Below are 26,523 nucleotides of genomic sequence, written 5' to 3'. Positions count from 1 at the left end.
ACCTCAGCTAATTCAGAAAGCAACTGCCTTGAAAGCCAAGTTGATTCTCATTGCCCCTTATTGGCCTCGACAGATATGGTTTCCGTTCCTACATCATTACCTCTTAGTACAGCCATGGCATCTAGACCCGGTTCCAGATCTTCTGACCCACCAGTCGGGTCAACTGCACCAATCCATACCTTCTCTCAACCTCACTGCTTAGTTGCTCCACTTCCATCCTTAGCCAGGCTTCCTATGATTTCTAATCCTGTACGGGATATCATAGTAGCTTCCCAAAAATCTTCTACCAGAAAGATTTACACTAGTAAATGGTGATGTTTCTCTTTCTGGGCAAAAGATAGGAACATAGACCCCTATACTGCTCCAATTCATTCGGTATTGGATTTCCTAGCTGACATTTTTCATTCAGGATCCTCTTCTTCCACAGTGAAAGTTCAACTGGCAGCCATTTCAAATTTTCATATAGGCTTTTTGGACCACAACATTATGTCACATAAACTTTGCAAGGCATTCCTTCGAGGTATCTTTTTATTGAAACCTCCGATTAGAGACCCCCCACCACAGTGGGATCTAAATTTAATTTTAACATCCTTGATTCTTCCCCCGTTCGAACCTGCAGCTGCCTGTTCTTTGAAATTGCTTTCTTGGAAGACACTTTTTCTAGTTGCCATTACTTCTGCCAGAAGAGTATCTGAGCTTCATGCTCTCTGTATTCGCCCTCCCTATCTAATATTCCACAAAGACAGGGTATCTCTAAGGACTAATCCATCTTTCTTACCAAAGGTGGCATCGCAGACGAACCTAAATCAATCCATTGATCTTCCAGTATTTTTCCCGAATTATTCTGATAGAGCGGAACAAAAGTTACATTATCTCGATGTTCACCGCCAGCTCAGATATTATCTGGACAAGACTAAAATTTTTAGGAAATCTGATCAACTGTTTCTATCCTATACAGAGAACAGGAAAGGCCTTCCAGTTTCTAAGGTAAATTTATCTAGATGGCTGTCTTCTGTGATCACTTACATTTATCAGCTCAGAGGCAAAGAGTTGATTTCTAACCCAAAAGCCCATTCTACCAGAGCTCTAGCTACATCTACAGCTTTTCAAGCTAGACTTCCAATAGACACTATTTGTGCAGCAGCCACATGGGCCTCTCCTCATACTTTTGTTTTACATTACAAATTAGATTTGGCCTCCAGAGACAGAGCGAATTTTGGTTCCACCGTTCTCAAGAGTCTGTTCCATTGTGCCACCCAGGATAGAGGTGCTAGGGACGCGGTCCCATCCAGCAAGAATGAAGGCGAGATTGACAACTTAACATTTAGAAGTTATGTACCTACCATAACGTTCCATGTTAGTTGTCTTCTCTCGCCTTCTTTCTTGCGTCCCGCCCTCCACCCCCCTAGCCTGGTCAGACCGGGAAGATTATGCATCTTCTATTAAGAGGTTATCACCTTTTTCTAGCTGTTCAACTTCTAGTGTCACTAGATTACGTTGATCCTTTCTAGAGGGTTATGATGTTATTTAGTATTATTATTTTTCTTCCTCCTCTTCAGTTGGAAGAAAATATTGCTATTTCTTTAGCTACCAAACGAGATCTGTGTAGTCTCCGCCTTGCATCATGGGATATAGGGTTGCTTTGAGCTGGTAAAATTAGCTCTCAAGCTTAGCAAGTGCCGAGTCGGAGCCGAGGATCGGCTCCGAACCCATTCAGCAAGAAAGGAGGCGAGAGAAGACAACTAACATGGAACATTATGGTAGGTACATAACTTCTAATTATTGCATTTTTGCTTCCCTGCACTTTAAAAGTTGTTTTTGTGTTTAATTTAACTGTTTTAGGCTGCCCACGCAAGTGCGCTAGCCTGTGCAAAGCATTTACTATGTTTTCCTGTTAATATCTGCTACTGTTTCAAAATATATATATATATATATATATCCTTGTTTCCCGCCTTTCCTGAGCTAGAATAGTCCTGTGTTTAGGTTTTGCTGAATTCTGGGCTTTTGTACAAGTTCCTGTGTTGCCCGTATACTTACTTGGATAGGAGGAAGCTTCTCCATTTATCAGTGAGAGTGGGGAGCTTTGAGCAGCCTATCTGTCCCTGGGGGAGTGGTCTCAGCCCAAAAACTAGTTGTTTATTGGCAGTTTTGGGCTAATTCCTAGCTCTTTCAAGTCCCCTGCTTTAAAACCCGCTTTAACACAGTTTTGCACTTGTTTCCGACTCAGCAAAGCTCCTCGTGGTCCTGCAGAGTGGTGCAAGCAGCAGAGTGACGAAAAAGAGTGACTTTTACCAGATAAAGTACTCTTTTCACTGCCTTTCATTAGCGACTGCTTATTCTCGCCGAAAAGCGAGTTTGTAACTGCTCTACTACCTTTAAAAAGCTTGTCATTGCATTTTTGCTTACCTACACTTTAAAAGTTGTTTTTGTGTTTAATTTAACTGTTTTAGGCTGCCCACCCAAGTGTGTTAGCCTGTGCTAAGCATTTACTGTGTTTTCCTGTTAATATCTGCTACTGTTTCAAAAAAAAAATATCCTTGTTTCCCACCTTTTCTAAGCTAGAATAGTCCTGAGTTCAGGTTTTGCTGAATTCTGGGCTTTTGTACAAGTTCCTGTGTTGCCCATATCCTTACTTGGATAGAAGGAAGCTTCTCTGTTCACCAGTGTGAGTGGAGAGCTTTGAGCAGCCTATCTGTCCCTGGAGGAGTGGTCTCAGCCCAAAAACTAGTTGTTTATTGGCCGTTTTGGGCTAATTCCTAGCTCTTTCAAGTCCCCTGCTTGAAAACCTACTTTAGCGCGGTTTTGCACTTGTTTCTAACTCAGCAAAGCTCCTCGTGGTCCTGCAGAGTGGTGCAAGCAGCAGAGTGATGAAAATGAGTGACTTTTACCAGACAAAGTATTCTTTTCACTGCCTTTCATTAACGACTGCTTATTCTTACCGAAAAGCAAGTTTATAACTGCTCTACTACCTTTAAAAAGCTTGTTATTGCATTTTTGCTTACCTGCACTTTAAAAGTTGTTTTTGTGTTTAATTTAACAGTTTTAGGCTGCCCACTCAAGTGCGTTAGCCTTTGCAAAGCATTTACTGTGTTTTCCTGTTAATATCTGCTACTGTTTCAAAAAAAAAAAAAAATATATATATATATATATATATATATATATATATATATATCCTTGTTTTCCACCTTTTCTGAGCTATAGTAGTCCTGAGTTCAGGTTTTGCTGAATTATGGGCTTTTGTACAAGTTCCTGTGTTGCCCATATACTTACTTGGATAGGAGGAAGCTTCTCTGTTCACTAGTGAGAGTGGGGAGCTTTGAGCAGCCTATCTGTCCCTGGAGGAGTAGTCTCAGCCCAAAAACTAGTTGTTTATTGGCCGTTTTGAGCTAATTCCTAGCTCTTTCAAGTCCCCTGCTTTAAAACCCGCTTTAGCACGGTTTTGCGCTTGTTTCCAACTCAACAAAGCTCCTCGTGGTCCTGTAGACTGATGCAAACAGCAGAGTGACAACAAAGAGTGACTTTTACCAGATAAAGTATTTTTTTCACTGCCTTTCATTTAGCGACTGCTTATTATCGCCGAAAAGCGAGTTTGTAACTGCTTTACTACCTTTAAAAAGCTTGTTATTGCATTTTTGCTTACCTGCACTTTAAAATTAGTTTTTTTGTTTAATTTAACTGTTTTAGGCTGCCCACTCCAGTGCGCTAGCCTGCGCAAAGCATTTACAATGTTTTCCTGTTAATATCTGCTACTGTTTAAAAAAAAAAAATAAACAAAAAAATATATCCTTGTTTCCCGCCTTTTCTGAGCTAGATTAGTCCTGAGTTCAGGTTTTGCTTAATTCTGGGCTTTTGTACAAGTTCCTGTGTTGCCCATATCCTTACTTGGATAGGAGGAAGCTTCTCTGTTCACCATTGAGAGTGGGGAGCTTTGACCAGCCTATCTTTCCATGGAGGAGTGGTCTCAGCCCAGAAACTAGTTGTTTATTGGCCATTTTGGGCTAATTCATAGCTCTTTCAAGTCCCCTGCTTTAAAACCCTCTTTAGCATGGTTTTACGCTATTTTGCACATTGCGCAACAACTCACAGTGCCATTTAAGCAGATTTAAGCTATTCCCGGCTCCACAAAGTCTGCTCTTCATTTTCTCCCTTAGAATTAGTCTATCTTGCAAAATAAGCATTCAATCTTCTTTCTACAGCCCAGCACTTGCTGAAATTTCTCAGTAAAGCACTAACAAAATTTAGCACTGCACTACCCTATATTATACAGTTGTACAAGGCTCCCTATTTGTCCACTCCAGACAATCAACAATCAGTTCTGTAAACCATCCAGGCATGTCCAAACAGCAGTTTCAGGTATACTCTCCAGTCCAGTTGGTGACTCTGGGAATCCTGAGGCAATGTTACACTTGCCTTATGTACACAGACAACCCTCTCCTCCTTCCAACAAACACAAATATATGTGACAGATGCAACTATACAGCCAAACTGGAGGCCGGGCTCTCGCAACCCAAGACTGGCACAGCCAGTCAAGAGGTGAAGGAAGACACTCATATCACACAACCAGTCTCACATAGACAAATTGCACTAGCAAACAAGACACACAAAGTCACAAAAACAGACATGGAGGCTCTAAATAAAAATCTGCCAAAACAACAGAGACCTCTAAAGCAGTCATCCAAGCAACCACTACCACACAACAACATCCACATAACACATACTTCACAAAGTCAGTGTGCCACACAGTCACAGCCCCTAAGGCTAAATAACACACCTAATACACTAGTAATTGGAGACTCTTTTGTCAGGCACACTGACGTCCCACTCACCAGACTGAATAAGGAGAAGGTCACTGTAAGCTGCCTGTCGGGTGCCAGGATCCACCACATAACACAAGCTCTCAGGTCACTCCACAGCAGGTACAAATGTGATTCTGTCATTGTCCATGTTGGTGTGAATGACCTGAGACGTACCTCCCTGGACTACATGAAAAGAGATCTGTCAGCCTGGGATGACATGCTCGACAAGCCATGCTGCTTCGCCAGAGACGGCTTGCACCTGTCACCCTTGGGCTTTTGAATACTGGCAAAGGCTCTTGCCATCCCCATAGTGCCTTTTTTTAGGCAAGGCTCAGAAGACAAAACCACCTCCATAGACAATACCAGAAACAAAAAACTAAGGGTAATGCTACTCAACGCCAGAAGTCTAAACCTGAAGATGCACACACTCGAGGCACTCCTCAGCATAGAGAAGATTGATATCTGTGCAGTGACAGAAACCTGGTCCAATGCTCCAGAGAGCACCCCAGCATTACTAGGATACAACTCATACCACTCCTTTTGGCCTCAGAACTCAGACCAAAATATTAAAGGCGGGGGAGTATCCTTCTTCATCAAAGATACTCACACCTCCAGGTTAGTGACATTGCATGAGGCAGAGGAGACCATCCATGTGCAACTAACAGTAGGTAAAACTGCTTTTCAGTTTGTAGCCTTCTACAGATCACCCACCCAGACTCAGGACCACCACTCGGTATTCCTGAGAACATTGGAAAATATGAAGGTCTCACCAAACACCATGATATTTGGTGACTTCAACTACCCAAACATCGACTGGGAAAACTATTCAAGCCCCAACTCCTTTTCCCTACGGTTCCTTGAGTTTATAAACTCAAATGCCTTGGAACAACTGGTCACCACTCCCACAAGAGGGGACAACATATTGGACTTGGTCATCACCAACATGGGGGCCAAATGCTCCATACCAGAGGTAAACCCCTCGTTGTTAAGATCAGACCATAAACTAATCACAATGGACATCCATATCCCGACCCCACCCCCAGCAAAGGAAATCACTGTGAAAAATTTCTCAAAAGCAAACTTCACACTCCTCAAGACTGAGGTGGAAAATTTCAAAGCCCCTGAGCATGTGGAAAATGCTACCCAAACCGCAAAATCCTATACAGTTGCACTCTATGAGCACCTTCAGGAATGCATGGATCGTGCCATCCCTATTAAAACCAAGACACATTCCTCTAAAAACAGGAGACCAGTCTGGTGGATCCCTGCCATAAATAAGCTATACAACAGAAGGAGGAAACTATTCCATGTAAGGGCAAAATCCCAAAAAGGGAGTCATCCCTGATCAGTACTAGTAAGAAACTTCGATCCCTCATAAAATCATCAAAGGCTAGCTTTGAAAGAAAAATCGCCAAAGACTCTAAAGGCAACCACAAGGCGTTCTTTAGCTATGTCAAGAATCTGGGTGGCAACTCTCAGATATGCTCTGAGCTGGTGCAAAATGGCACAAAATACAGTGAACCCACTGACATAGCCAAAATCCTGGCGGACAGGTTCAGTGCAAACTTTACCCCCCCCCCTTCCCCACCAAAAGAGCCAGTGTCTATCCCAGAAGAATGCAATCCCCCGGACATCACAGACACACAGGTGAAAGCAGCTCTCTCCAAAGTAAAAAATACAGCATCAGTGGGGCCGGATGGTATCCCTGGCTGTGTCTTACACAAGCTCCAAAACGAACTAAACCCTCACATAAATTCACTGTTCCAACTCAGCCTTACCTCAGATAATGTGCCCGAAAAATGGCGTACAGCAACAGTGATCCTGCTCCACAAAGGTAGTGCCACAACGGATCCAGGGAACTATTGCCCTATAAGCCTGTCTAGCCTGGTCTGTAAAGCTATGGAGCGCATCATCATGGATCTCATAAACAAAGACATTGGGAACCTCCAAACACTGGACCCTACCCAATTCGGCTTTGTTAAAGGCAGATTTTGTCTCTTAAATCTAGTTGACTTCTTCGAAATAGTAACCAAAACCATAGATGAGGGAAAGGTAGTCCACACAGCCTACCTGGACCTCGCAAAGGCCTTCGACACAATACCCCACTCTGGCATCATAAACAAGCTTACCAGCTTAAATATTAACCCATATGTCACAAGATGGTTTGCAAACTGGCTCATGGATAGAACTCACATGGTCAGAGTTGCGGGTGCCATGCCCGACTCTAAACCGGTTACAAGTGGCGTCCCACAGGCCTCAGTCCTGGGACCCCTCTTGTTTGGTATATACTTCTCTGAGGTACAGGCAAACACGGGAGGACTATGGCTTACCAAGTTCGCAGATGATTGCAAACTGGGAGCCATAATTGACTCACTGGCTGACATAAGCATCCTCCAGAAGGGCCTTATGGAGACGGATACCTGGTATCAGAACCATGGCCTCAAGATAAATGCTAGAAAGTGCATAGTCATCCCCTTTGAGAAAAACAAAGTGCCCACAAACTACCACATAGAAGGTAATCCACTAATTACGGAAGAAGTAATTAGAGATCTGGGGACCCAAGTAGATAGCAGCCTCACCTTTGACAATCACATTGTCAAAGTGGTTAGAAAAACCTTCTATATAGCTCACCTAATCACAAAAGGGTTCACATCTAGATCAAGAAAGGTCATTGTGCCCCTCTACTCATCATTCATAAGGCCCATAATTGAGTACAATGCCCCATTTGGGATGTACCTTACCCGACACCTGCAACAGCTGGAGAGACCTCAAAAATACCTCACCAAGAGGATTGTGGGCCTCAAACCGATGCCCCATGCAGCTCGACTAAAGAAACTCCAGCTCTACTCAGTTGCCTACCGCCTACTCAGAGGCGATCTCTACCTGACATACAAGGCCATGTCTAACCCAGAATTGTTGGACATGCTCCACTTCATGAAAACCAAATCCATCAGAGCTACACGCTCCAGGGATCTAAACCTTAGAACAGCAATAAACAGGACATGCTGGAGGGATAGATTCATATCCCAAAGGCTTCCCTTGCTCTGGAATAGAATCCCAGTCCATGTTAGGCAGAGCCCCTCGCTGACCCTCTTCAAGAGAAATCTTGATGAGTGGATGGGAAATCGTAAATTTACTCGTGGGATCACTTCTATGGCCCTGCTGGACAGAGGCTCAGGAATCTAGACTATAAGGGAGGCGAAAGCCAGCACATTCTGGCTAGGCTTGTAAATGCCCTGGGGCAGATAGCCTAGTATCTACCTATGAACCTATGATAACAGAGCTGAATCTGTGCTGTGTTTTGGCAAAAATTCATGTTTTGTTGAAGATAGTAGTTTTTCTGTGAGGTAATTTTGGATTTGAGTGTGTATAGATTTCTCAAGGATATTTGATAAAGGAGGTAGTATGGCAATGGGTTAGTAGTCTGAAAATTTAATTCCTGGAGGTGCAGAAGACTTTAGGACAATCTCACTAATGTTGAAATACCTGTGTATTGTATTATGTTAGTCTGCTTAGTTGCAGTGTGCATATTACTGATGAAGATATTGAATAGGAGCAGGTATAGTACAGACCCCTGTAAAATACCTGTTAACAATGGGATATAAGAGGAAATGGAGTCTTACAATTTAGCAGCCTGTACTCTGTTAGATAGCTAGTAAACCAAAGTAATATACCTTCATCCAGGCCTTGTGCAGACAGCTTTTGAATTAGCAGGGAATTTGAAACATTATCAAAAAGTCTTAGATAGTTCTAGAAGCAAGATGGGCACTATTTGGCCTTGGTCTAAGTTTTGCCATACTGTAACAAAAAAGGATAACAGAACTGAATCTGTGCTGTATTTTGGCAACAATTCATGTTTTGTTGGAGATAGTAGTTTTTCTGTAAGGTAATTTTGGATTTAAGTGTGTATAGATTTCTCGAGGATATTTAATAAAGGATGTAGTATGGCAATGGGTCAGTAGTCTGAAAATTCAGTAGAAATCCTTCCCATATGTAGTGGGAGGGGGGGGGGTTGTAGGATTTGTTCCAGTGGCTGGGCATATAAAATTCTGTGATAGATTGGTTGATTAGAACAGACACTGGATAAGCTATGGCTTCATCTCTTATTCTAATGTTTTCACCAAGAAGATTACTAGCTGCTAGAATGGTGGGTTTTAGTTGTAGTAGGAGTTTTCCTATGGTGTTGGTGTGGACCTCATTTAGGAAAGTTTGAGGAATTCTTGTAACTGTTTTCCAAGTTATGGATGATGGAGTGCTTTCATTCTATGGTGTGTAGTAGGAGGCAAATGCTATGAAATGGTTGCTGAATTTCCATATGATGGTTGAGTTGGACTCAAGGGACAATGGATTGGGTTCTTTTTTGTTGGCCTGGTTTTATTAATTTGTTTATAGGTGCTCAGAATTCTTTATGCTTATGAAGGTGTGCTTGTTGGATTTTTGTGTAGTTGTTTTTTTTAGTTTTCTTTATCATTATAAATTTGTTTCTTGGTAGAATTTCTTAGATGTATGTAGGTTTAGAGGCTAGAGGAGGTTATGTCCTGATGCCATGCCTTATCTTTGTCTTTTATTAGCTCTTTTGTTGACATAGTCAGCCAAGGAGCTGAATAAGTTTTTATTTTTTTTCTGTGCAGTGGAGCTTGGTTTAATATATTAAGGAGATGTTTACAACATTATATAAGGATTATGTTTTTAGAATGTTCTAGTTAGCATGTTTAGGGTCTGCTGGAAACTGCCCTTATTAATTTGGGTAAGGTTTCTTGCTATATTATGTTGAATAGTTTTCATGGATTTATGACAATACCTTATTTTTTTAATTTCTCCAAATTTTTTGGGCTTCTAATACCATGACAGGAATGTACCCATTTCTAAGTCACAGTATGATTAAAGTTCATGAAATTAGTATTGTTTCAATCTTTGATGTCAACCAAAAGTGCTCTTCGCAGCACCCGCAATGTGCCCAATAATGACTCCTCCTGCAATTTGTATGGGTTTACATGTATTGGTAGCATATCTAAATACGATTGTAGATTATTTTCTTATAAGACCTGTTGCTCCTACTACTATTGGAACTGCCTGGGTTTCTTTCTTCCACATTGCTCTCATTTCTGCCTGCAGATCCTGGTGTTTTATGACTTTGTGTCTCTCTGTAAGCAAGACACTGTAGTCATTGGGTGTGGCGATTTCAATGATCAATGCCACTTTTGTCTTCTTTTCAGGGACCACTATATCCAGTTTTCTAGCATCTATCTTTTGAACTGTTGGTAATGGGTGATCCCATGTTATGTAAACTTCACCATTTTCTATGATGCTTTGTGGCTCATGTTTCCAGTGCTTGTCAGTCACTTCAGTACCATAATGTTTGTACAATCCCCAGTGCAACAATCTTGCCACATTATTATGCCTTTCAGTATATAGTCCTTCTGCCATTAGTATGTCACAAACAGCAACAAGGTGTGCGACTGTTTCCAATTCTGTTTTACAAAACCTATATTCGTCTGTTTCTCCTACATATTCAATGAACTTTGTAAACCAGCATGTACGTAGCCCAATGTCTTGGGCCGCCAATATTAACCTTTCATCTCTTGGTTTGAATTTGCTTCTCCTTAACCATTCCTGCATTTGTTCCAGATCAACTTGAGGTTCTTCCAGAAGTTTTCTATACTTGCTATGATATTTATGCATTTTCCACATTTCTTGCCTTTTCAACTGGTTCTTCACCTTATATTCTTTCTTTTGTTTTTTGGCACATTCAGTTGCTATATCAGTTGCAATATGGTATGGGGAGTGATGCCTTTCTGCCCATAGTTACTAATGCACACTAACCCTAACCCTGCACTTGGCCCTAACTCCAGCCCTACACCTTACCTTAGGAAAACCCTTTTTGTAACACTACCTCTATTCAGACAAAATAAGTCTGAATTTAATGGTAGAATTTTGATTAAAAGATTGCAAAAGGAAACTGTTTGTTTTCCTGTTGTGACCTTTTTATGTGGATTTTTGGTGTGTTGATTTTTGAAATGCCAGCATCAACTACTTGTGTTTTGATACTTGTCCATTCTTGTAAAATAATAGTTACTCATATAGATACACACAAACACACGCAGATATGCACGCACATGTATACACACACACACAATATACACATCCAATTTCCCGTGGATATCTGTGCATGTGTGTGTGTGTTTGCATGCATGTATGTGTGCATTCAAGTCAAACTGTTATTTTTGCTACCTGTTAAGTAATTCATGCCATACATATATGTATATATGTGTGTGTATATACATACACACACACATGTATATATATATATATATATATATATATATATATATATATATATATATATATATTGTATTATCTGCTAATACCTAACAGAAGACTGTTTTCTTGTGTTAATGTATTATAGCTGAGCTCTAATTACCGCACGCTTGTAAGACGAATTTGCCTCATCCGTTGGTAAGCTAGTAAGATGCCAATGAACATGTGCTTGTTTTGTATAACATACCCTACACTGCCTTGAACAATGTAGAGCTTAACTGTGCTACTAAGCGTAGATGTAGCCTGTAGACAGACCTTGCTTTGTGATATATTCTAACATCAAGCTATATATTTCTCCTTTCTTCATCCCCAGGAACTCTTCGCTTGTTCTTCTCTCTCACCCTTCTCTGCCCACCCCCATTTGAAGGCTTGTAATGCTAGGAGACTACTCCTTTTGTGAACCTGAACCTAAAAACAGTCTACTTTTCTGTAGTACTGAAAAAGGAAATTAGGTTGTTAACTAGTAATAGTTCTTTTAGTCTTTACGTATGTAACATTAGATAATGTCCCACTAGGGAATCAGCAGCACTGGCAATAGGCATTAAGGCCCCTGTCCTATTTCTGGCAAAGTAGCAATCAAATAGCTACAGACAAGAGATACAGTTTGTGTAAAACAAATGGCTTGTTTTTTAGCACTCCTATTCTTTTGCGCTCCATGCCTACTCTGTCCTGAACAGAACTCAAAGATTGCTCTGTGACTGAGGTCTGGCTAAGCCTCGCTCTGCTCCTCTACCCTTCCCCCATTCCCACACACCCCAGTACAGCCAAATATATTTCTAACCCCATATCACTTGACCATCCACAACATCAATCAGCTACAGATTCCCACTTACCCAAACCACACCCCACCCTCCTACCAAATAAAGACTCTCACTATAACAAACTTCCCCTGCCCTATACTTATCACTCATAACTGCCATTAGTCAAACACTGCTTCAAAACTACAATGCAAACATCACTATCACTTCTCTTGTTAACTCTAGCCACCTTAGCTCACCTTACATCAAACTAATGTACCTCTTCACAATACCTCCTACCACACAACACATAGTATACCATACCCCACAACTCACATACATTTCCTTACCTACCCTTCACTATTTAGAGATACTTATATACTACACTCACAGAGGATTTGCCTACCAAATACATACACCAAACCACTACAAAATACTTCCTATATAGAAGTAGCTCACACCATTAAACACATTATACTATCCAGCATAAGGCTACTCATTTCAGGTGATATACATCCTAACCCATGACCATATACTACCCTACCCTCCAACAGGCATAAATCTGACCTACTAATCATTCACATAAATATTCTTAGCATCTCTAACAAACTCACCAATCTACATGCATTTATATCCCAACACTCCCTGGATGTACTTGCCATAACTGAAACCTGGCTGAAACCCAATACCTGATCCTTGGAACAGTCTTAAGAATAGACAGAACAGGAAGGTAAGGAGGTGGAGTGGCAATTTTGTTGAAGAATACATTCATCCTTCAGCCTCTACAACTCTCACTGCCAAAATTCCAAAATGCAGAAACCTTAGGCTCCATGTTAACTATTGACAACACAAAGAGAATGAACATTCTCTCTAGTTATATTCCTCCAGGAAGCAATTCCCCAGTAACTGAGGAAACCCTCCAGTGGATCTCAAACAACTTTCTACAAGAGACCATTATACTAGGTGATCTAAGTATCAACTGGTCAACCTGTAACTCCAACAACCCCACTAATCACATTAACCTCTTTGGATTTACCCAACTTATCCAGGAATCTACTAAAACAGATAAAAAATCCCATAAACAGTCTATTATTGACTGGATACTACTAAACTATCCCAAACCCAACTACACATCTAGCTGCCTTTCAGATGACCTCAGCGACCACCACCCCATCTTTCTCCTAGGGAAACATGCCACTATTCCAAAACTTGTAACATATAGACAAGTTAGAGATGAGTGCAACTTAAATCCCCAGGAACTGAAAACCATACTTAAATTATGTAACTGGAAACCACTTCTTTCCCTATGATTAGACCAAGCAGTTGACTACTGTAACAGCACATTTATCAATGTCCTTAATACTATTGCACCCATCAGGAAAATTAGTGCAAAAATAAATTATGCTTCATGACTTCCCAGGGATACTAGAGCCTTATTAAAATCTAGAAACAAAGCCTGGAAACAATGGAAAAAGACAATTGCCCTCAAAATAGGCAAATATATCAACTACTTAGGAATCAAGCCAAAAAACAGACAAATCTGGACAATCAGAACTGTTTCCTAGGACTACAAAATAAACACTCAAAACACCCCCAAAAATTTTGGCAAGCCATCAACTCCCTCTTAAAACCTGGTAAAACAACCACCCCCTCTCCAACCCCCCCCCCCCAATAACAACACTGACATAGCATCCCAATTTAATCATCACTTTATAGACTCTATCCAGTCACTATCTAAAATCTATCCTCAAATAACTCCTCACTCTCCCCATCGCAAAACTCAGTAAACATACCCTTCTTTACTCTCTCACCCATTCCCACTTCCACCATTAAAAAACTCCTCCTAAATCTTAAACCTACTACTCTCGCAGCTGATAATATACCTGCACACTTCCTAAAAATAGCTGCCGAATCCTTATCCTACCCCATTTCTATTCTTTTCAACCGGTCTATTCAGGAATCTTATGTTCCACAGCTCTGGAAAGTTCCTCATATTATTCCCCTCCACAAAGTTGGTAACTCCTATGACTTCTCCAACTACTGCCCCATCGCCATCCTGTCTCCCCTTTCTAAACTTCTTGAGAAATGTATTCACACACAAGTCATGCAATTCCTTACTACTGATAACCTTCTCTTCCCCACACAACATGGTTTTCACCCTTACCATAGTGCAACCACTACCCTCCTCTCTTTTACACGTCAGGTCAACCAGTACAGAAATGAAAATAACTTTGTTTCCGCCATATTTCTCGACCTATCAAAAGCATTCAATATGGTCTCACACCAAATACTCTTAAATTCTGTAGCTGCCCTATCCTTTGCTCCTGCTACTATAGACTGGTTCACAAACTACCTCTCCAACAGACAACAGTCAGTTCTATGGCAAGGAGTTCTATCTCCCCAACTTCCAACAACCATAGGTGTTCCACAGGGATCAATCCTGGGTCCACTTCTTTTCTCTGTCTTTGCAAACAACCATGCTACTGCTACCCAGCAAGCCTCACTCATACAGTATGCAGATGACTCAACACTTATCTGTGCATCCCCATGCCTTACCACCTTACAAAAGCTTACCCAATAATTCGTTACCTCCACAGAAAAATGGATGACAAAATCCAGCTTATTCTCAACCCAAACAAGACCAAATTACTTCTGTTCTCTCCTAATAAATCCAAACCCACCCCCTTTCTTTCACCATCATCTGTATTAACGGCACTGTCATATCTCCAACTAGCCATACTAAACTCCTCTGGGTAGAAATAGATAACGACCTTTACTTTGATGTCCACATAGCCCAAACTATAAAAAAGTACACAAAAATGGGAACTCTCTATAGACATAAAAAATGCCTTACAGACAAGGCAAGAATCACCCTCGCCCAAACTCACCTTCTATCCACTCTGATGTATGCTGCACCTATCCTAACTCAGACCAGACCTTACCAAACTTGAGGCATGTTATAATAACATTGCTAGGTTTGCTAACAACTCTTCCTAAAGAACCCATCATTGTCAGGCTCTAAGGGACTTGCAATCGCTAGAACTTCCGCAACTGCTTAGCTGTCAACAACCTCTCACAGCCTTCGGCATTCTCTCTTACCCTGAAAAAACTCCTGCCCTAAATCCCCTACTATCTCACTATTCTACCTCTCACCCTCTTCGGTCTACTAACAAGTCTCTCCTTACTATTACTAGAGCAAATAACACAACAGGAAAAGCACTATATTCCCACACCACAGCAAAAGCCTGGAATAATCTCCCTACTTCTATTACTTCTGCCTCCTCCAGCCAGACTTTCAAACACTTACTCAAGCTTCATCTTACTAAAAACTGGATATGTCCCTGTATCACATAATTTACCCCTAGATTCCCCCTCTCTCCTTTACTTAATTCTTAGGATTATATAATCTTGAATAGCTGTAGCCTGTTAACTTGACAAACAAATAACACTAGATAATTTGTAAACATACGGTAGCGTTGTCACCTCACAGTAAGACTCTGTCCAGTTCGATTCTCAGCTAGAGCGTCTTCTGCGTGGAGACATGCGTGAATGGGCGTACCTTCGTTGAAGGTTGTGCATCAGGGCTGGCAACTCGGCGCATAAAAATCAACTGCCAATCATTAGCGAACCAGAGTTCCGCTGTGGCGACCCCTAACCGGGAAAAGCCGAAAGACACAACAACTTGTGAGTACTACTGCATTTTTAATGTTTCATTTATATATGGTTGCATGTTTGCTTGTTTTGTCCTTCAGCTTTTAGTTATTGTTACTAAACTGTGGAACTTTTCTCCCTGGGCCTCCGCTGTAAATGGCCCTCTGTCCAGTCGGACTATCCCGGATAACAAATGTAAAAAAAAAATATATATATATATATATATATATATATATATATATATATATATATATAAATATAGATATAGATATATAGATATATATATTTATATCTAATCTATATCTATGTCCTTCCATTCACTGATTGCAGTATTCTTAACACCTGGGATTCCCTGCCTCGGGTAGTCTGATGTCCGTCCAGTATACAAAAGCCTACTGTTGCTTTAAGGTACGCCATATGTCACACGTATGCTTCTTGCGTAGAGTAGGGCATAAAGGTGGCATCCAGACATACCATTCTCAGGACTCTTTGCCGCCATTCTGAACACATTTCTTGATCGCCGGTCTGAAAGCCTACATCCTGTTTGCTGGTTTCTGAGCCATTACAGATACATGCCCCTTTGGGGTTTCATTTTTTCCTGACTTTTGGTTGCTTCTGGGAGTTCTTGTCATCCAGCAAGGGTAAGTGACAGTGTGCGAGACAGATTCCCTATAAAGACCACCACGAATAGTGTTTGTTTTGGCTAGGCACTTCTCACAACCATACAACCTGTTCTCTTTGTCAGGCTTTTATACTGAACCATAAAGACCACCACGAATAGTGTTTGTTTTGGCTAGGCACTTCTCACAACTATACGATTTGTTCTCTTTGTCAGGCTTTTATACTGAAGACTCTGCTTAGTAGGCTTTATTCCCTTGCATTGTATCTGGAGAATCAGCAACTTAAACTTCTCACTAAGGATACTATGGAAGGAACTTCCTGCCCCGAGAGTCAGCCATTAGGGAAGAAGAAAGTTAAGAAACCAAAACCAGAATCTTCTGCTGTCCAGCTTCCGCTGGACATTTCTCCCAAGGTGAGTGAGAACCTGGAGGTTTGCCTGGCTTTGTTGTCAGAGTCCAATGCCATGACCTGGTTGGAGGCTGGCGGGGAGCCGGCTTTCAACACATCTGATGGGGCTTTGCAGACATCCGTTTCGGACATTCAGAGGAAACCACTGTTGATTATTTCTGAGTTACCTAGGGTGTTCCACAGATTTTAGTTAGGGAAGAAGTCCCTACTACTGTTATTGAATGCCATCCTGGTCAGAGCCCTCTACATTTTATAGAGCAGATGTCCCATTAAATAAACAAAAAAACTAAACATGTTTCTCCTACCCCTAGGGATCCACAGAGTGGGTGGCAGGCCTTTACTCAGGGTTTATTTAATACTTCGATGGCATTGAAACCTCCTCAGGGTGTCTCTGTTCCAGCTGCCCCTTGGTCCTGTACTCCACTTAAAAGTCCCAGGGAACAGGATTCCTCTGAGGAGGAGTTGGATTCTGATGAGGAATCCCTTGCTTATTCTTCCCAAATTCCTTCTCTTTGGACTATAGGTCTGATGGAGAGGAATCTAACAGTCCTGATACTCCCTTTGAAGAAATTTCTTTTGGGGACACAATCTCCAGGATGATGGAGTTTTTTTTTTAAATGGGATTGTGCTCAGGTCTCTGAAATCCATAAGAGGCACTATGAGTTGATGCAGATAGAATTCCTGTTTTGGCTGCGTTGTTGGATGCATTTTCATATGCCTGTAAAGCTCCTGATTCTCTATCCTCAGCTCCTAAGAAGCCTAATAGGTTTTATAGGGTGCCTGAGTACTGTAACATTTTGTGTAAGTGTCCTTCTGCTGACCCCTCAGTGCTCTCTGTAGCCTCTGACAAGCCTTCTCAATTGCTTCCTTCACCCAAGTTACTGCCTTCTGATAAAGACAGCAGAACCATGGAATGGCTAGTTAAGAAGGTTTACACTTCTTCTACCTTGGCTTTTAGGGCTATTAATTATCAGAACCTTATGTCCAGGTATGTGTTAACTCTCCTTTCTCAGGCTTGTCAGGTTATTTCTGATCTCCCAGACTCTGGGGGTAAAACTTCTGCTCTTTCACTGTTAGGGACTTCCTCACAGGTGTTTCTTGTTTCCATCAGGTGTAGTTATGATACAGCAGATGCTTCTTCTAGGGCTGCTGCTTTTGGTTCAGTGTTGAAATATTCTTGGCTTCAACTTCAGCCATTGCCTGATGATATCAAGGCTAAGTTGATTGATGTCCCTCTTGATAATAAACACTTGTCTGGGGAAGCTGCTGCTGGTTTATTTAGGTCACTTCAGGATAAGGAGAAGGTCTTACAAGATCTGAAATGTGTTTGTCTCTCCTTTTCCTAAATTTTAGAGAAATTACCCCAATAAGCCTGCCTTTGTTTGCAGTCATTCTCGACCTCCTCCTAAGGGTGGGTAAAAAGAGTGGCAAGCATGCTCCTCCTGCTACGGCTACTCAAACTTCAGGAACTCAGAAGTCTTCCTTTCCAGATAAACCAGGTGCTGTATGACTATCCGTCTCTTCCCAGACATGTTCCTCTTTCTCTTTCTCTCTCTCCCTTCTTGTTTGACTTCAGATTATTCAGGATTCATGGGTTCTGTCCATTATTCAGCAGGGGTATTTTATGAGGAACAACTACCCATTTTCCCAGATGTGCCTCGACACCTTTTGACTCGGTACTATTCAAGAGGTGTCTGTGTCCCAAAGGGGGAGGGACTTTTACTCTAGGATGTTTCTAGTGTCCAGAAAAGAGGGTGCTTGGAGACTTATTCTTGACCTCTCTCATCTCAATACTTTTCTGAATGTGACCACTTTTTGAATGCTGTCCCTTCAGACTCTGTGCCCTCTTTTGCTTCCTCAGGCTTATATGATGTCTCTGGATCTCAAGGCTGCTTATCTCCATATTCCTATCTATCCCCTTTTCAAGATGTTTTTGTGCTTCTCTGTTGCTTCCTGGCATTTTCAGTTCTCTCTCTTTGCCCTTTGGCCTTTCTACTTCCCCAAGTGTATTCACCAAATGCCTCTCTCCTGTGATTGCTTTTTGCAGGCTTCAGGGGATCCGAGTATTTCCTTACTTGGACGACCTAGTGATTCAGACCTCCACTACAGAGATTCTGTTGCAAAATCTTCATTTTGCCATCCCCAAAGTCTTCTCTGATGCCTTTTTATGATTATGTCTTTCTGGGTTGCAGGATTCAGATTTTGCCTATGCTGGCATCCCTGCCTCCTCCCAAGGCTTTAACTCTCATTTCCTTCTTTCAAAGTCTTCTTCCTCTGGTCTTCATTACAGCCAGGGAGTTTCTGAGTGCTCTGGGTTTCATGACATCTACCACCCTTATGCTCCCTCCAGCCAAACTCCACACGAGAAAGTTTCAGTGGTTTCTGAAGTTAGTTTGGCTTCATCATGCACATTCTCTAGACTTTGTAGTTCCTTTTCTTCCTTGTCTCAAGAAGGGACTTTACTGGTGGATCCAGCAGTTATCTCTAAATCCAGGTGCCCCTTTTCATCCCCCTCTTTCCTGTCAGGACCTGTTCATAGACGCTTTTGATGTGGGATGGGGAGCAGTATTTGTCTCTCTAAAAGTACAGGGGATGTAGTCACCTCTTCAACAGAAGGAACACATCAGTGTCAAAGAGATGAAAGCTTTTCTGCTGTCTCTTCAGGCTTTTCATCCTTTTTTCCCCCAGGACCTCTCAAGGTATTTACAGACAATACCACAGTGATGTTGTATATAAGCAAATAGGTGGGAACAAGATCTTACCTTCTTTACCATTGGCAGTCCTGGTATTGGATCTTGCTGTCAAGTATCAAGTGACTCTTCAGGCAGTTTACATTCCCTCAGGTCAAACTATTTTGGCAATTGTGGCAGACAATTAACTCAGTCCCACAAATGGATGCTTCACAGGCATGTTTCTGGACATTGTCCATCATTGCCTCAAGTAGATCTTGTTGCCCCCATCTGAACAGACATCTTCCTCTGTTTTGTGTCAGAGTCCCAGTTCCAGTGTGGATGCCCTCTCTTTTTATTGGAAAGGGATGTTTCTTTATGCATTCCTTCCCCTTACCTTTATTCCAAAAGTTCTGTTCAAAATTCAACAGGATAATCCCAAAATTTCTTGGTGACTTCCTTTTGACTGAGACAGCATTGGTTCCCTTTTCTTCTGCATTTAGCCAAAGGCAATCTTCACAAGTTACCTGACAGGGAGGACCTACTCACATGAGACAAGAGATTTCTTATCCATCCCCACCTGTCCACTCATCAGCTGACACTGTGGGTGATAGGATTTTGATTCCACATTGACACCTTTTTTCTGAGGACATGCTTAGGGTCCTGCAGGAGGCCAGGAAAACCAATACTGGGAAATCCTACGTATCCAAATGGAAGAGGTTTTCTGTTTGTTGTCTCCCTCGTAACCTCGATCCACTTACTGTGGATGTGCCATAGGTTCTTTCTTGTTTGCATGAATTGCTCAATGCTGGTTTGACCTATTCTTCTGTTAAGGCCCACTTATCAACTATCTCTGCCTGTCTGCCTTTATCTCCTTCTTTGACTTCCAGATTTGAAGATAAACTATTCCTTAAAGGTGTGGGAGGTTGGCATAATGGGTAAGGTGTTTACCTTATAGACAAAAGGTGCTGGGTTTGATCCCCACTTGGGGTAATTCACTAGGCTTAAAATGGCCCACAAGGGCAGTTAGCCTAGTGCTAATCTATGAACCTTCATATTAGGCCTCCCAGGAAGGCTGTTCCTCCTCCCTGGGATTTTAATTTTGGTTTGGAGAGGCTGACACAAGCTCCTTTTGAGCCTGCTGCTTCAGCTTCCTTGCAGCTTTGCTCTTGGAAGAGCTTTTATGTTGGTCCTTACTTCTGCCAGATGGCTGTCTGAGCTTCAAGCCTTTATGGCTTGTCCTTTTGTGTTGTTTCATAAGGACAGGGTGTCTTTGCTTACTAATCTTTCTTTTATGCCCAAGGTAGGTAATGAGTTGTCACTTAATCAGTCTATTTATTTGCCTATGTTTTCCCCTCTTCATGATCTGCCAGGGTGCTGCATACTTTGGATGTGCATAGGCAACTAAGATTTTATTTGGATAAGACTAAGTCTATTAGAAAATAACAACAAAAATGTCACAGGTTTTTGCCGAGGCACTAAGAATTTTATTAGAATTGTGATACTTTTGGACCTGTGGCCTTTTTGTTGTTATTTTTATTGTATCTTTGTGCTTTAGTGGTATTATGTTAAGTCTATTAAAAATCTGATCATTTGTTTGTTTCTTTTCATCCTAGGTCTCTGGGATTGGCTGTATCCAAGCAAACAATTTATTTTTGGATTTTGAAGGCTATTTCTTTTTGTTATTCTTTTCAAGGTAAAAGCATTCCTTCTTGTGAAAAGCCTCATTCTCCTAGAGCTATGGCTTCTTCTGGTGCTTTTTCCAAGGGTTTAGATGCATACTCTGTTTTTGAGGCAACTACCTGGATTTCCAAGCACTACACGTTGGATGAATCTCCAGAGCTAGAGCTGGTTTTGTTAGGGTCATCTTTCTTGGCTTCCTAAAGGGCACTGCAGGTTCTTCCTCCTCCCAAGTTTCTTCTTAGGTTTTGACACTCTCCCAGATGTTACAAATACTGCAACCAGTGAATGGAAGGAGATAGTACAGTTGTGTAAATTCATACCATAACAGCAGATGTGGTTTCCTTCACTATTGCAGTATTTACTCCCTCCCTTCACTCCCTGGTCCATTTCCCTCCTGGATGTACTGGTTACATGTTAGTTTTCCTTGGACTGGCTTTCCTACTGGGGTTATCAGTTCTGAGGATGGTACATCCGGACATCACCTTTATGCCCTATGTTACATGAGGAGCAAACTATTGCCCCATAAGCCTGACTAACCTGGTCTGCAAGGCTATGGAGCGCATCATCATGGAACTCATTAACAAAGACATTGAGAACCTCCAAACACTTGACCTGACCCAGTTCAGCTTTGTTAAGGGCAGATCATGCCTATTAAACCTGGTTGACTTCTTCGATACAGTCACCAAGGCCATAGACAAGGGAAAGGTGGTTCACACAGCCTCCCTTGATCTCGCCAAGGCGTTCAACACCATTCCTCACTCGGGTATTATAGAAAAACTCACCAGCCTGAACATAAACCCCTACGTCACAAGATGGGTTGCCAACTGGCTTACAGGCACAACTCACACGGTAAGAATAGTGGGCTCCAGGTCCGACTCGAAACCAGTCACAAGTGGTGTCCCGCAAGGCTCGGTTCTGCGACCCTTACTGTTCGGCATATATTTCTCAGAAGTACAGGCAAACACAGGAGGACTATGGCTAACCAAGTTCGCCAATGACTGCAAACTGGGAGCCATAATTGACTCTCCGGCTGACACGGACATCCTTCAAAAAGGCCTTACTGAGACAGACACCTGGTGTCAAAGTCATGGCCTCAAGCTAAATGCCAAAAAATGCATAGCCATCCAGTTTGGGAAAAACAAAATACCCACGAATTACAACATAGGCGGCAGCCCCTTTAATACAGAAGAGGTAATAAGAGATCTGGGGACCCAGGTAGATAGTAATCTCTCCTTTGACAACCATATTGCCAAAGTAGTTAGGAAATCCTTCTATGTGGCCCATCTAATTACTAAAGGGTTCGCATCTAGAAATAAAGAGGTTATAGTGCCCCTCTACTTGTCACTCATTAGACCCATCATAGAGTACAATGCCCCATTTGGGCTGTACCTCACAAGACACTTCCAACAGCTGGAAACACCACAAAAGCACCTTATCAAGAGGATTACTGGCCTCAAACATATGTCCTTTGCAGCCCGACTGAAAAAACTCCGGCTGTACTCAGTGACATATTGTTTACTCAGAGGTGATCTCTGCCTGACTTACAAGGCCATGCCCAACTCAGAATTGATGGACATGCTCCACCTAAAGAACTCCAAGTCACTGCGAGCCATGTGCTCTAGTGAGCCAAACCTTTTCACAACAATAAATAGAACATGCTGGAGGGATAGATTCCTGTCACAGAGACTCCCCATGCTTTGGAACGAGCCCCTCACTAACATTCTTCAAGAGAAGCCTTGACGAGTGGATGGGTAACCGAAAATACACCCCTGGGATCACTTCATTGGCTTTGCTTAACAGAGGCTCAGTTAATTAATCAATGGGGCGGCGAAAGCCGACACACTCTGGCTAGGCTTATAAATGCCCTCGGGCAGATAGCCCAGTACCTATCTATGAACCTATGTACGGTGTACCTTAAAGCAACAGTAAGCTTTTGTATACTGGCTGGACTTTGGGAATCCCAGATGTTACGAATACTGCAACAGTGAAGGAAAGGATATTTACTGTTATGGTAAGATTTTACAGAACTGTACTATAAATATATATATATATATATATCAAGAGAGAGATGGATAGATTAGAAGATTGAATCAACAGAAAGTTGAACATTATGTAATCGAGACCATATGATCAACTTTCCGAAATGTTGAAGGTTTTGAATGGAGATTGCAGTACAGTGGGGATTGGGGAATTTATGCTTGTGCTGACTGTAGTGTGATTTTCGAAGCTGGTATATGTAAAATGCAGGGGGTGTGGGGGACGCAGGAGGGCTTGCCTTCCCCCGCAAAAAACATAGATTTTTGTTGTTTTCCTTTGTTCAACTTTTCGGAAAGTTAATCATATGTTCTCGACCATATGACATTCTATTTTTTGTTGAATTGAACTTCTGAAGTAGATCCAGATTTATATATATCTTTATATATACTTATATCTATATAGAGAAATGTAGATATATATGTGTATATATCAATCTTTGTATATATATATATATATATATATATATATATATATATATATATATATATATGTGTATATATGGCTATATATATATATATCTATATACATACATATATATATATATATATATATATATGTATATATTGGGCTATATATATATATATATATATATATATATATATATATATATATATATATATATATATATATATATATACACACACACACACACATATATATATATATATATATATGCATATATATATATATATATATATATATATATATATATATATATATATATATATATATATATACAGTATATGTGTGTGTATGTATGTATATGGACATATTTAGTTTACTACATTTATAAGCAAGAATTCACAGTTGCTTTTAATTTCATCTGGGCATCCAGATACAATACCTTGCACCATATCAACAGACCACCTGCTCATCATATAACTATAACCGTATACAGATCTTAGTAATGAGGAATAACACTATCAGATGTAGTCACATGAAAAAATGTAAGCCTCTTGTGTGATATCCACTTGCAGAGTGTGACGTCTTTCATTAATTTTTCCCCATTTGAAGGTGAACATAAAAAAAAGAGTTGGTTATCCAAAAGAACAGACCACTGAGTGACTGTCATCATAAGAATTATGAATTGTCTTTGGGTGAAGTTCGATTTAAGTTGACAGTTTTGTACTTTTTATCTTTTGACTGCTATGCTATCTGATTCTGCTTATGATGTTTTCCTGTGTTTTCTAAACAACTAATTTTTATAAAATATTTGTATCTCCATCAAACTTAGCATTGTTGGTTAATGCTGCCCAGTGCCAAAAGCCTGTATTTACCTGATACATTTTTATCCTCAGTGCTCTGTTACATAATGTTGTAAAGTAGTAACTGGAAGTACTGTGCACATTTTGTTATCAGTAGGCTCCATTACCCTGTGATCATTCCCTTTTGCGACCATTTCTTTCTGTTAGTTTCATATGTTGACATAATTAATCTCAAAAATTTAAAAATGACAGATACATCTGTTAAAATGGAGGGAATAGTTAACTCTGATAGAAATGGAAATGTAAAAAAGACTGGAGGAATGTGATGGGAGACTAGGCCATAAAGGTCACCATGTTATGTTAATATGGATGTAATATTGTGTCGACCCATTGGTGATTAATATATCCAGACAAAATATATGTAAAGGTACCTGATCCTTGGAACAGTCATTGCGTAACAGAGTACAGGTTTTGAAAAAGCAAACATTATTGAAATTCAGGCTTCAAAATTTCAGAAAATATAATTAAGCAGTGAGACACTTGTATGCATGAGAATTTCATTAGTATGTTTTGTATGTTTATGTTACTAGATCAGTGTTGTACTCCAAAGGCCCCTTAACACATTTTCCAAATGCAAGATGATCTTATTTTTTCAGGTTGACCAGTCATAATCTGGTTGGTATGCTCTGACAGCTGGAAAGTAATACCACATTCCCCAATGTTTTCTCAAAGCTAATTATGAACTGTTCCTTTTGTTTTGTGTCTGCTGTTTCAGTATTCTTTTCATTTAATATTGTTATTTCTTACAGTCTTTGAGTATGTGCTGTGCAGAAGTGCACTTCATAAGGTCAAAGTAAAGCCCTTTAGCATTCCCATATCATAGAAAGCTACATGAAAGAAACCAAAGTCTTGAAGATTTGAGAGAACTACTAATATTTAGCAATTCAGGGAGCAGTAGCAGCTTCAGAGGTCAGCTTTGTAAGACTACAGTAACTTCATTTGATGTTTTGTGTTTGCCATGTTTAAATTATTTTATTTATTTATTTTGAACCACAGAAAAGCACATCCCTTTGAAATCAAATTCAGCACCTTCAAAGAAAGAGAGGATTTCATTTCGGGATAACCCTGTGCAGCAAAGTATTGGATGGGGATCTGGAAAGAAGAGAGGAAACCCTTTTAAATAAACCTGCTGTATATGCAATGTGTGAATGCCCAAATGTATGCACATTCTATTTATATGTGTATAATATGCATATCATATATAGTTATATATTCATGGTTGTGTTTATTTCACTGGACCTCTGTAAAGCTGTTAGTAGGTACTGGTATGTAATTTATGAAACCCTGCTCTTAAAAACATTCTATATGTAGAATGTTGTTCAGATGTAATACATGTATGTGATGTGTTTGCAGTGTGTATATGTGTGCGTAAACACAATTACACACATATACAAATGTGTGTGTGTGTGTGTGTGTGTGTGTCTGTATTGTACTGTATTGTTTCTGAATTCAGTCATAATGAAAAAGAAACTTGAATGTGTAGCATGAGATGTAGTGTCGGGCAGTATTTTTAACAAGCTGTAATTAACTGCATATTTCTGTATATAATTAAACAGTTGTTAATATCTTTGTTTCAAAATGAAACTATATCAGATGGTTTTCGATGCAAATTCTTATAATAAAATGCTGAAATTCTCCACTTACCCTGTCCTTTACTGGGACTGATGTTCTATCTTGTATTGTTTCCATTACCAGTATATTGTATGTGTAAGTAAACCTACTTCTAGTGTGTATGTATAATACATGCATCTTCCCATCTTATGACTTGTATTAATTATAGTAGCTCTTTTGAGTAGTAAATTTTCTCATTGCACTTAATTATGGCAAATACATTTAGAAAGTGTTTAAAAACATCAGTAATTATCACATTGTTTTTTGGAACATGTTCCATAGTTTTATATCAAGGAAAATATCCAAATGAAAGTGTAATAATTTTAACAAAAAATTAAATTAATTTTAGGATTGTTTCTGCTTAACAATGCTAATTCTATTGTTGTAGATATAGGTGTGATCTTACTGCCACCTGGAAGACCACTGCAATGTATTTAATAAAATATAATCTCACAAAATGAAGGACTGCGGTGGTGGTGCTGCAGTAGCGTTGTCGCCTCATAGTAAGACATTGTCCTGTTCAATTCTCAGCTAAAGCGTCTTCTGCGTGGAGACATGCGTGAATGGGCATACCTTCATTAAAGGTTGTGCATCAGAGCTGGCAACTCGGTATGTAAAAATCTACTGCCAATCATTAGCAGACCGGAGTTCCGCTGTGGCGACCCCTAACCGGGAAAAGCTGAAAGATACAACAAATCTCACAAAATGAAGGCTCTACTTACTCACA

The 26,523-nt window shown here is 40.5% G+C and overlaps 1 protein-coding gene across 3 annotated transcripts in view; it reads left to right on the top strand.

The window, feature by feature from the left end:
- The window catches only part of LRRIQ1 (leucine rich repeats and IQ motif containing 1), a 3,765,329-nt gene extending 3,739,302 nt beyond the window's left edge, over positions 1-26,027 (top strand). For all 3 annotated transcript variants that reach the window (XM_044088432.1, XM_044088431.1, XM_044088433.1), the window contains one exon: positions 25,182-26,027. In XM_044088432.1, the coding sequence (XP_043944367.1) occupies positions 25,182-25,309 (128 nt within the window). In that variant the 3' untranslated portion in view covers positions 25,310-26,027. The remainder of the gene's footprint in view (positions 1-25,181) is intronic.
- Positions 26,028-26,523: the final 496 nt, after the last annotated feature.

The sequence above is a fragment of the Protopterus annectens genome, chromosome 11.part0 (assembly GCF_019279795.1).
Source record: "Protopterus annectens isolate FY-2018-M chromosome 11.part0, PAN1.0, whole genome shotgun sequence".
Classification (NCBI taxonomy): domain Eukaryota; kingdom Metazoa; phylum Chordata; order Ceratodontiformes; family Protopteridae; genus Protopterus; species Protopterus annectens.
This window is presented reverse-complemented; position numbering and strand designations above follow the sequence as displayed.